The 13102-nt window shown below is 44.5% G+C and overlaps 2 protein-coding genes across 2 annotated transcripts in view; both read left to right on the plus strand.

Moving 5' to 3' along the window:
- The window catches only part of LOC141145716 (uncharacterized), a 120279-nt gene that overhangs the window by 101159 nt on the left and 6018 nt on the right, over nt 1–13102 (plus strand). The gene's annotated exons all lie outside the window — the stretch shown is intronic.
- Nucleotides 5139–7610, plus strand: LOC141145715 (uncharacterized). Its single transcript, XM_073632597.1, has 5 exons — nt 5139–5316; nt 6464–6598; nt 6687–6810; nt 6927–7024; nt 7114–7610. Exons 1-5 carry the CDS (start codon nt 5221–5223, stop codon nt 7354–7356), a joined length of 696 nt encoding a protein of 231 aa, XP_073488698.1. The 5' UTR covers nt 5139–5220; the 3' UTR covers nt 7357–7610.

The following is a 13102-nucleotide window of genomic DNA, read 5'->3' on the forward strand; positions in this document are numbered from 1 at the left end:
CAGGAGCCACACTGGGGCAGAGATTCTGTCAGCTCTGCAGGGGCAGGCTCAGAGGTGGTTGACGCTACAGCAGCTTCAGCCAGGGATCGTGGTTTGCGACAATGTCACCAACCTCCTCTCCGCCCTCCGACAGGGACACTTCACCCATGTGCCCATTTTGGCTCACGTCCTTAATTTGGTGGTGCAGCGGTTCTTGTGCAGGTACCTGGGCTTACAGGATGTCCTGAGGCAGGCCAGGAAAGTCTGTGGGTATTTCCGCCGGTCATATAATGCCAGTGCTCAGCTGGCTGACCTTCAAAAGGAATGCAACCTGCCCAAGAACTGCCTCATCTGTGACATGCCCACCAGGTGGAACTCAACGTTGGCAATGCTGCAGCGGCTGCACAAGCAGCAGAGGGCCATCAATGAGTACCTGTGCGACTATGGCACCAGGACAGGGTCAGGGGAGCTTGGCTTTTTTTCGCCACGCCAGTGGCTAATGATCAAGGATGTATGCACTGTACTGTCACCATTTGAGGAGGCCACGAGGATGGTGAGCAGTGACAGTGCATGCGTCAGTGATACTGTTCCTCTTGTCTACCTGTTGGAGCACACGCTGTGTGGAATAATGGACAGGGCACTTGAGGCAGAACAGAGGGAGGAAGAGGAGGACTTCCTTACCTCTCAAGGCCCCCTTTATCCAGACAGTATTCCTGCGGGCCCGCTGACATCACAGGAAGAGGAGCAGGATAAGGATTGTGTCAGCATGGAGGTGGAGCCTGGCACTCAGCATCAGCAACAGTCTTTAAGGCATCATTTACAGTCCCCAGAGACCCATGGACTTGTATGTGGCTGGGAGGAGGTGGCTGCGGATCAGGTCGTCCTTAGTGACCCAGAGGACTCCGGATCTAATGCCTCAAGAAACCTACGCTGCATGGCCTCCCTGATCCTGCAAAGCCTGCGAAAGGACCCTCGGATTCGTGTGATCAAGGAGAGGGATCACTACTGGCTGGCAACTCTTCTTGACCACATTACAAGGGTAAGGTTGTGGAACTTATCCAGCCATCGCAGAGGGAGCAGAGGATGAAACATTTTCGGGAGGCCTTGCAGAAAGGTTTGTGCAATGCGTTTCCAGAGCCTGGGAGGGTACTGGACAACGTGTTGCTGAGGCCTCGGTCAGTCACAGAAGGAGCGGTGGAGAAGGTGGCCATCTGACCGATGCGTTCAAACTATTTTTTAGTCCGCATCCCCAAGGTATTATCGGTTCCAGCAACCATCGCTAGCGTCTGTTGTACATGGTGCAGGAATACCTAGGGGCAAGATCGGACTTGGAGACCTTTCCAACCGAAAATCCACTGGGTTACTGGGTCTTGAGGATGGATCACTGGCCAGAGCTTGCCCAGTTTGCAGTTGAGCTACTGGCCTGTTCTGCATCCAGCGTTCTTTCGGAACGCACATTCAGTGCCACTGGAGGCTTTGTAACCGATCACAGAGTGCGCCTGTCCACCGACTCAATTGATCGGCTCACCTTCATAAAAATGAATCTTGGATCACCAGCTACCAAACACCTGATGTTGATGTAACTGAATTTTTTTTTATGAATGTGAGATCCCTTGAAGACTGCCTATGCTGATGCTGACTGACTATCCTGTTATGCTGAGTGACTATCCTATTCCTCCTCAATGTTCATGTTGATAGCTTCTAAGAACATTTTTGGTTCTGGGCACCAGCACCAGTGCCTAAAACCCAGTTTTTCTGCCCCCGTTTAACAGGGGCGTGTAATTACAATTTTTAAATCTAATATTTTGCAGCAGGGCTCGTTCCTGCACTCAACAACAGAATCTGTGAGGGGTTACAGTGTTGTGGCACCAGTGCCTAAAGCCCAATTTTTCTGCTCCTGTTCAACAGGAGCGTGTATTTTCAATTTTTTCTGTAATATATTGCAGCAGGGCTCGTTCCTGCACTCAACTAGAGTATCTGTGAGGTGTTGCAGTGTTGTGGCACCAGCACCAGTGTCTAAAGCCTAATTTTTCTGCTCCTGTTTAACAGGAGCGTGTAATTACAATTTTTTTCTGTAATATTTTGCAGCAGGGCTCATTCCTGCACTAGTATCTGTGAGGTGTTGCAGTGTTGTGGCACCAGCACCAGTGCCTAAAGCCCAATTTCTCTGCCCCTGTTTAACAGGGCGCATAATTACAATTTTTAAATCTAATATTTCGCAGCAGGGCTCATTCCTGCACTCAACAACAGAATCTGTGAGGGGTTACAGTGTTGTGGCACCAGCACCAGTGCCTAAAAAATTTTCTGCTCTTGTTTAACAGGGGCATGTAAATACAATTTTTGCTATGATATTTTGCAGCAGGGCTCGTTCCTGCACTCAACTAGAGTATCTGTGAGGTGCTGCAGTGTTGTGGCACCAGTGCCTAAAACCCATTTTTCTGCCCCTTTTTAACAGGGGTGCGTAATTACAATTTTTAAATCTAATATTTCGCAGAAGGGCTCGTTCCTGCACTCAACAACAGAATCTGTGAGGGGTTACAGTGTTGTGGCACCAGTGCCTAAAGCTCAATTTTTCTGACCCTGTTCAACAGGGGCATGTAATTACCAAATTATCAAATTCTTGATATAATATTTCACAGCAGGGCCCGTTCCAGCGCCCACCAAGAGTAACTGTGAGGGCTTACAGTGTTGTGGCAACACCAACACCTAAGGCCCCAATTTCTGTAGAAAAAAACGAAAGAAAAGCGCCTCTGAGTGCAGGTATTTAATAATAACAATTTGCAAGTTATCCACACTTACAAGCAAGTAAGGAGAAACCAGCTACGAAAGGGAACAGCTCCTGGATCACTCCTGGCGTCCATAGTGTGGATACAGCAGAGTGAGTCTGAAGGGATGGCCGCGGTCCCCCGCAAAGAGAGAGCAAGCCGCTGCGCTAGATGGACGTTCCGTAATCCAATGAGGGTGCTCGTGAGCGCAGTCGCGCATGCTCTGAAACGTGTTGTGGTCCTCTCCGGTGACGTCACACGCCCACGAGCGCCCTCGTTGGATTACGGAACATCCATCTAGTGCAGCGGTTTGCTCTCTCCTTGCGGGGGACCGCGACCATCCCTTCAGACTCACTCTGCTGTATCCACGCCATGGACGGTGGGGCTGATCCAGGAGCTGTTCCCTTTCGTAGCTGGTTTCTCCTTACTTGCTTGTGTGGATAACTTGCAAATTGTTATTATTAAATACCTGCACTCAGAGGCGCTTTTCTTTCGTTTTTTTCTCATGTTTACTAGAGAAGTGACTTCGCTCATCTGGAAAGCTTGCCCTCAGCGCTGGTCTTCCCATAGAGACATTTAAGTTCTTACAGTTCTTTTACCACAGTGTTAATTGCTATGGACTACTTATAACAATTTTTAGCAGCTATAACCTTGCCTCTATTCTTAGCTTGTAGAATATTGAACGGCATTTTATATGGCATTTTCATTGGACCTGTGCGCTGGCACGTATTTGTATATATACCAATTTCTGCAGAGTATATAGGGCAGGCCCCTACTTTCAAACATCCAACTTACAAACGACTCCTACTTACAAACGGAAGGAGACAACAGGAAGTGACAGGAAATCTACCCCTAGGAAGGGAAATTCTCTCCTGTAAGAGTTAATATGGGAAAAACGTGTCTCCTCTCCACTGATGCTTTCCAATCCTTGTTTCACTAAAAACCCCAAATTTTCAAAATCCAATTGTCATTGGGACAGAAAGTGAGGTGAAATCTTCTGAACAGGAGCACAGACAGCAAAACAAATGTTACAGGGGTGATAACCCTTCCCTATGTTTTCCAAAAAGCTTTAAAAAAGATTTTTTGGCTGGAGCTACACTTACAAAATGTACCAGTTCAAAATTACAAACAGATTCTACATAAGAACAAACCTACAGTCCCTGTCCTGTTTGCACCACCTGTATACTGCTGTTCAGAGTATATAGGGCCTGGGGGCCCAATGCTTTTTCTTTTTTTAATTTGGGTGCAGGGTTCCCCTTAATACCCATACAAGACCCTTTTAAGGACAGTCATAATGCTGATGTGGCCCACGATGAAATTGAGTTTGACACCCCTGCTCTAGAATGTGGGTGTGGAAATGCCTTTCACGTCACAAGAGACGTCAAAACACACGTCATTTCCTGTACAACCCTTCTAGGGAAATTGTAGTGTCCTTACACATAGTTTTCAGTTTGGGCAGTATAGGATACAAATTATATTGTTTAAATGTTATTTTTTTCCATGTCCAATTCGATTTATGAATGACCATTGACTTAACAGAAACTATTAAATATTTAGAACTGTCTATATTCTGTCATACTCTCCAGACATTGCGTCTAAAACTCAGAAATACGGTTGTGAGACTGTCTGGAAAAGGTCATTAACTTAACTTCTCGCATACCTTGAAAGCTAAGTCATGGCACCAGAAAAACCTCCCGGTTATTCAAAATACAAGGATTTTACATCAGTATAATTTCTATACTCTTAAACTTTTCATAGGATTCCATATTTGTAACCCTTATCATAATAATATATATGCATTAATGGTTTATGAATACCTAAACAATACATTATGAATATATTCTGAAAGAGAAATTATTATTAAAATACATAAACCAATATATGTAAAATTGTTCACTTAATCATGCATATAATTACTTCAATATAATGAACTTATATATATTGGGGATTATTGTTTAATATGATTATTTATGCAGTAAATAATACAAAGTTTCGTAAAACCATAATTGGTTAATATGTCTCTTCTACTTACATTCCTTAGACAATAACATTGGGCCTCCTTGGCTAATGCCTTAACTGATTAACTGATGAGGATTCATCATTTACAACTCAGGCTGATATACAAGGGGCCTTAGAGTTTCTTAGAAAAAAAATGTATCAACATGGCCTCTGAGTTGTTCATAAAATATATATGAATAATAAATGATATAAAGGCCTTAGGAATTCTTTTTAACGCCAATAGTCCTGACAACACTAAACAGTTCAAACTAAATGTGTTCCCATGGGGGTAGTAGTCCTTCAATGTACAGCAACCCCCCCCCCAATCCTCCTCCCCTCACATCCACATCCTTTTATTGTGTGATCAATACCATCCAAATAATTCTTACTTTCATTTCCTTGATGTGATTGTAGCCGTACTACATACTACTTTCATTTCCCAAAGTTATCCGTCTACAAAGAGACTTGTATAGATCAAATGACGGCACCAATGAGGATGGAGGAGGACCGGAGTCACAGGACTGAGAAGATACTAAACCTCACCCTGGAGATCATCTACCTGCTGACCGGAGAGGTGAGGAGGATTCTGGGAGGTCACATGACATCACCCTTATCTCTATCAATAAAACACAGACCTGACCGGAGAGGTGAGGAGGATTCTGGGAGGTCACATGACATCACTCTTATCTCTATCAATAAAACACAGACCTGACCGGAGAGGTGAGGAGGATTCTGGGAGGTCACATGACATCACTCTTATCTCTATCAATAAAACACAGACCTGACCGGAGAGGTGAGGAGGATTCTGGGAGGTCACATGACATCACCCTTATCTCTATCAATAAAACACAGACCTGACCGGAGAGGTGAGGAGGATTCTGGGAGGTCACATGACATCACCCTTATCTCTATCAATAAAACACAGACCTGACCGGAGAGGTGAGGAGGATTCTGGGAGGTCACATGACATCACCCTTATCTCTATTAATAAAACACAGACCTGACCGGAGAGGTGAGGAGGATTCTGGGAGGTCACATGACATCACTCTTATCTCTATCAATAAAACACAGACCTGACCGGAGAGGTGAGGAGGATTCTGGGAGGTCACATGACATCACTCTTATCTCTATCAATAAAACACAGACCTGACCGGAGAGGTGAGGAGGATTCTGGGAGGTCACATGACATCACTCTTATCTCTATTAATAATACAGACCTGACCAGAGAGGTGAGGAGGATTCTGGGAGGTCACATGACATCACTCTTATCTCTATTAATAAAACACAGACCTGACCGGAGAGGTGAGGAGGATTCTGGGAGGTCACATGACATCACTCTTATCTCTATTAATAAAATACAGACCTGACCGGAGAGGTGAGGAGGATTCTGGGAGGTCACATGACATCACTCTTATCTCTATTAATAAAATACAGACCTGACCGGAGAGGTGAGGAGGATTCTGGGAGGTCACATGACATCACTCTTATCTCTATTAATAAAATACAGACCTGAACGGAGAGGTGAGGAGGATTCTGGGAGGTCACATGACATCACTCTTATCTCTATTAATAAAACATAGACCTGACCGGAGAGGTGAGGAGGATTCTGGGAGGTCACATGACATCACTCTTATCTCTATCAATAAAACATAGACCTGACTAAACTAGTGAGTAGGATTCTGGGAGTCTAACATGATATTCCTATTGGTTCCTCAATACAGAGATTTCCTCTTGTGAAGTCAGGTGATCATATGACCATCACAGTGCCTCCATGTGACTCCCTAAAACCTGAGAGACACAACATGGAGAAGATTCTAGAAGTCACCAAGAAGATGATGGAGCTGCTGACAGGAGAGGTGAGGAGGATTCTGGGAATTCTGGGACATTATCCAGTAACAGACAAGGGATGTGTCTGGATGGTGACTGTATCATTGTGTGTGTCAGGTTCCTATAAGGTGTCAGGATGTCACTGTCTATTTCTCCATGGAGGAGTGGGAGTATTTAGAAGGACACAAGGATCTCTACAAGGACGTCATGATGGACAATCAGCCGCCCCTCACATCACCGGGTAAGAGGAGACTTTATTGTAAAGGAGAGAGCAGTACGGAGGGTCCACCTAGATCCCCCATCATCTGATAAACACATAGAAACAATGTATTCAGTCAGTGTGTGTGTTTCCTACAGATGGATCCAGTAATGGGAACCCACCAGAGAGATGTCCCCGTCCTCTGTATTCCCGGGATTCCACACAGGAAGATCACACCATCCCTCACCATCATCAGGTAGATGAGGAACAATCACTGATAGTATCATTAGGATCTGTACATTATCTGCATTGTTACCATTGATGTCATTTTTATTATATATTCAGAGTGGAAACTTGAGAGATCCTAAAGTCGAGGTCAAAGAAGAAGAAGAAGAAGAGACGTATATGAAGGATGATCAGCAGTCTATGGAGGAGGATGGAATAACGGGGACATTTATGGAGGAGGACACTCCCACAGAGATCAGTACAGGTGGATCATTAACACTAAATAGATTCCTCCGCCCATACTGCTCACTGATTGGTCCAGAGTGGGACAAGGACTGGGTGATATCAGCCTGTTGCCACTGATTACTGATATTGTACATTACATACTCCTGACTCCTGCAATATGTACTCTATGTTGTACATTACATACTCCTGACCCCTGCACTATATAACCTATATTGTACATTACATACTCCTGACCCCTTCAATACTGTATGTTGTATATTACATACTCCTGACCCCTTCAATACTGTATGTTGTACATTACATACTCCTGACCCCTGGTCTTTATACTGTATGCTGTACATGACATACTCCTGACCCCTGCACTATATACTCTCTGTTGTACATTTTATACTTCTGACACCTGCACAATATACTCTATGGTGTACATTATATAATCCCTGACCACTGCAATATATACAATATGTTGTACATTTCATACTCCTGACTTCTGCTCTCTCCCCTATAAACTACGGAAAATTGTTTCCATTCTTACCATAATTTTCCTTTCCTGGAAGCTCATCATGTCAGCCTACGAATGGGTTAGCCCCACCCCCGACCCCCACAAGACAACCTCCTGCTTAAAGTGGATGTAAACCCCATTTTTTTTTTTTTAATGAAGACTTCTACCTGGTAGAGTAGAGGATGTCATGTCATCTGTGCCCAGTCTTGTCACAAAGAGTTAATCCTCTTCTCTTTACACACAGATAAATGTGTGCCGGTTTCTTTCCCGTGACGGCTCATTTCCTTATCTCATGCAGGAGCAGACCCAGCTCCCCATCCCCCTCTCACAGCTTCTCACAGCTATCCCGAAATCTCCACTACAGCCTGTGTTCTAAGAGTGTGGCACAAGCGCAGGAGCTGCCCGTTATAAGGCACTACAGAGTGCGCTTTCATGAATTATTTTTCACACATTTCAGGGTTTTTTGCCTTATAACGAGCAGCTCCTAATATAAATAATAGTCATTTGTGTGGGTAAGGGAAGTCCTTCTACATGCGCAGGAGTCACGGGGGCCCGTGAGCGTGCTCTGCTTCTGCCCAGAACGTGCTCTGTGTCCCCTGTGCACGCACTTCTCATCATAACAAGCGCGAGGTCCGTCCTCGTGATGCTGGTTGGCCAAGGGGAGTATAGAGGTGGGCGGGGAGTCTAGTGACGTCACGACTCCACCCACTGAGCACCGAAGCATAGAACCACCCATCGAATCCGGAGATATGCGGGGCTCCGTGTGAAGAAGGGGTGAATTTTAACAGGTAGAGATACATGCAGGTGATGTATACATATATACTTTAGTATGATGGCAATAGTTTAGAATCATGAGTAATGGGTTTACATCCACTTTAAATAAAAGGAGGACCTCCCTATACCCCCATGTTCCTAACACTCCTCGCGACGGAACACCAGGGAGGGAAACCCTAGGCTGACATGATGAGCTCCCAGGAAAGGAAAATTACGGTAAGTATGGCAACAATTTTCCGTATTCCTGGAGCTAATCATGTCAACCTACAAATAGGAAATAACTAGCATTCAAACAAGAAAAGGGCGGGATCAAAAACCGAAAAATAAAACACCACACAGATTGAATGCAAAAGAAATAATATAGTTACATAGTAGGTGAGGTTGAAAAAAGACACAAGTCCATCAAGTCCAACCTATGTGTGTGATTATATGTCAGTATTACATTATATATCCCTGTATGTTGCGGTCATTCAGGTGATTATCTAATAGTTTCTTGAAATTATTGATGCTCCCCGCTGAGACCACCGGCTGTGGAAGGGAATTCCACATCCTTGCTGCTCTTACAGTAAAGAACCCTCTACGTAGTTTAAGGTTAAACCTCTTTTCTTCTAATTTTAATGAGTGGCCACGTGTCTTGTTAAACTCTCTTCTGCGAAAAAGTTTTCTCCGTATTGTGGGGTCACCAGTCCGGTATTTATATATTGTGGGGTCACCAGTCCGGTATTTATATATTGTGGGGTCACCAGTCCGGTATTTGTATATTGTGGGGTCACCAGTCCGGTATTTGTACATTGAAATCATATCCCCTCTCAAGCGTCTCTTCTCCAGAGAGAATAAGTTCAGAGCTCACAACCTTTCCTCATAACTAAGATCCTCCAGACCCTTTATTAGCTTTGTTGCCCTTCTTTGTACTCGCTCCATTTCCAGTACATCCTTCCTGAGGACTGGTGCCCAGAACTGGACAGCATACTCCAGGTGCGGCCGGACCAGAGTCTTGTAGAGCGGGAGAATTATCGTTTTATCTCTGGAGTTGATCCCCTTTTTAATGCCAATATTCTGTTTGCTTTATTAGCAGCAGCTTGGCATTGCATGCCATTGCTGAGCCTATCATCTACTAGGACCCCCAGGTCCTTTTCCATCCTAGACCCCCCCAGAGGTTCTCCCCCCAGTGTATAGATTGCATTCAGATTTTTGCCACCCAAATGCATTATTTTACATTTTTCTACATTGAACCTCATTTGCCATGTAGTTGCCCCTCCCCCATTCATTTGTTCAGGTCTTTTTGCAAGGTTTCCACATCCTGCGGAGAAGTTATTGCCCTGCTTAGCTTAGTATCGTCTGCAAATACAGAGATTGAACATTTTATCCCATCCTCCAGGTCATTTATGAACAAATTAAATAGGATTGGTCCCAGCACAGAACTCTGGGGGACCCCACTACCCACCCCTGACCATTCCGAGTACTCCCCATTTATCACCACCCTCTGAACTCGCCCTTGTAGCCAGTTTTCAATCCATGTACTCACCCTATGGTCCATGCCAACGGACCTTATTTTGTACAGTAAACGTTTATGGGGAACTGTGTCAAATGCTTTTGCAAAATCCAGATACACCACGTCTACGGGCCTTCCTTTATCTAGATGGCAACTCACCTCCTCATAGAAGGTTAGTAGATTGGTTTGGCAAGAACGATTCTTCATGAATCCATGCTGATTACTGCTAATGATACCGTTCTTATTACAAAAATCTTGTATATAGTCCCTTATCATCCCCTCCAAGATTTTACATACTATTGATGTTAGGCTAACTGGTCTGTAATTCCCACTGATGTTTTTTGGGCCCTTTTTAAATATTGGTGCTACATTGGCTTTTCTCCAATCAGCTGGTACCATTCCAGTCAATAGACTGTCAGTAAAAATTAGGAACAACGGTCTGGCAATCACCTGACTGAGTTCCCTAAGTACCCTCGGATGCAAGCCATCTGGTCCTGGTGATTTATTAATGTTAAGTTTCTCAAGTCTAATTTTAATTCTGTCCTCTGTTAACCATGGAGGTGCTTCCTGTGTTGTGTCCTGAGGATAAGCACTGCAGGTTTGCTTACTGAAGCCCCCCGATTCACTCGTGAAGACTGAGGAGAAGAATAAATTCAATACCTTCGCCATCTCCCCATCCTTTGTAACCAGATGTCCTTCCTCATTCTTTATGGGGCCAATATGGTCTGTCCTCCCTTTTACTGTTTACATACTTAAAGAATTTCTTGGGATTTTTTTTGCTCTCCTCCGCTATGTGTCTTTTATGTTCTATATTAGCCGTTCTAATTGCACCCTTACATTTCTTGTTGCATTCTTTATAAAGTCTGAATGCTGAGGATGATCCCTCAACCTCGTATTTTTTTAAGGCCTTCTCCTTTGCTTTTATATGCATTTTTACATTGGAGTTAAGCCATCCAGGATTTTTGTTCGCTCTTTTAAATTTATTACCCAATGGGATACATTGGCTAATGCCCTTATTTAATATGCTCTTAAAGCAAACCCATCTCTCCTCCGTATTCTTTGTTCCTAATATTTTATCCCAATTTATGCCTTTTAGCAAGGTTTGTAGTTTAGGGAAGTTGGCTCTTTTGAAATTCAGTGTCTTTGTATTCTTTTTATGTTTCCTATTTGTGTGATTTATACTGAAACTAATTGACCTGTGATCGCTGTTACCTAAATTGCCCCGTATTTCCACATCTGTGATCAGGTCTCTATTGTTGGTAATCAGTAGATCCAGTAATGTTTTATTTCTAGTTGGTGCGTCTACCATCTGACCCATAAAATTGTCCTGCAAGACATTAAGGAACTGGCGAGCCTTAAATGAATGCGCGGTTCCCTCCGCCCAGTCTATGTCTGGATAATTAAAATCCCCCATTATGATAACACTTCCCATCCTTGCTGCTAATCCAATTTGTGATAGGAGATCCGTCTCCACTTCCTCCCTCAGGTTAGAGGGCCTATAGCATACTCCCAGTATTATTTTCCCCTTAGCTTCATCCCTTTGGAGCTCTACCCATCCATCCCTTTGGAGCTCTACCCAAAGGGTACATCAAACGGAAAGGGTGGAAGCATCCACCGAAGTGCCCAAAGCCTGTGAAGGACCGTACATTACATTCAAACGGTAATGGGCGATGAAAGTGTTAGGGGACTTCCAGCTGGCAGCCTTACATACCACTTCTGCCGGAACCCTGGCATGACTTGCCCATGAAGCTTTTATCGAATGTACCCAAACCTCCTCTGGACGGAGAGACCTGAAGCTGCATATGCTCGTTTTATGATCTGGACTATCTACGAGGAAAGGATTCTAGGTGAGGCCACTTGACCTTTCCTAGGGCCTACTGGTAGGATGAACAAGTTATCCACTACTCTGAACTCTTCCGTTCTGCTCAGAAATGTACGTAGAAATTACCTGGAATACATCCACCCTTGACCAATCTTCTTGTTCCGAGACTGAAGACAATGAATGCAGCACCACTTCTCAATTTATATGAAAAGGAAAAGCCACCTTCGGAAGAAAAGACGGCACTGGCCCAAGAATCACTCTGTCCTGATCTAGCTGAAAAAGCTTGGATTTCTGAAACACGCCTGACCGTTGTTGTTGCTCTTTTAAAAGACCGCCTTCAAGGTCATGAAGAATAACAAGATGTCTTCATCCGGCCAGAAGAGCTCTCTCAATAATGCTCAAAGAACTAGCGGCAGATCCCATTTTGGAAAAAAAAGGTCTAATTGGAGGCCTCAGCTTTGGGGCTGCCCGTATAAAACGTGCTACCAAAGGATCTTCTGCCCAACGAACTCCTGTTAAAGCTGAAATGACCAACAGCTGGACCCTGACTGTATTGTAGCTAAGTCCTTTGTCTAGAGCTGACTGCAAGAACTCCAAGACATTGTTCTGTGAAGGAGACTCAGGATTGAACTGATTAACTGCTGTTACCTCAAAGAACTTTTTCCACCCTCTGAAGTACGTAGAGTTTGATGATATTTTCCAAGATCTCTGCAATGTCTTTTGAACCCCTCTGTTATGCCCAGCTGGGAAAGCCTGTGCCTTACAATAGCCAAGCCGTCAAATTGAGCCGAGCCACATTGGAGTGCAGCATGCCGCCCTGGAGAAGAAGATCTCTGACCTTTGGAAGTGCCACCCGTGGAGCTATCAGTAACTGCTTTAGCAGCGGGAGCCATGGACAGTTGGGCCAGAATGGGGCGATCACAATGGCCATCACATCCTCCTGACGAATTTTGGAGTAGCGTCTTAAGGATTAAGGAAGTTGGGGGAAAAACATATACCATCTGGAAATTTCAGCGCATCTTGACAGCGCATTTTGACCCCTGGCTCTGTGATGGAAGAACCTGGAGGAAAAACACTGGCAACTGGACATTGAGAAACCATTAAGTGCACCTCTGGTGTGCCCCACTGAGCGAATAGTCGTAGGAGAAACTTCGGATTCAACATCCGTTCGTTCTGATCCAGAAAGTGTCTGCTTAAGGTGTCTGCTCTTGTATTCTGTACCCCCGGAAGGTAAGAGGCTGACAAGAACAACAGACTCCCCTCTGCCCAATGAAAG

This window comes from Aquarana catesbeiana, linkage group LG05 (genome assembly GCF_042186555.1).
Source record: "Aquarana catesbeiana isolate 2022-GZ linkage group LG05, ASM4218655v1, whole genome shotgun sequence".
NCBI classification, from domain to species: Eukaryota; Metazoa; Chordata; class Amphibia; order Anura; family Ranidae; genus Aquarana; species Aquarana catesbeiana.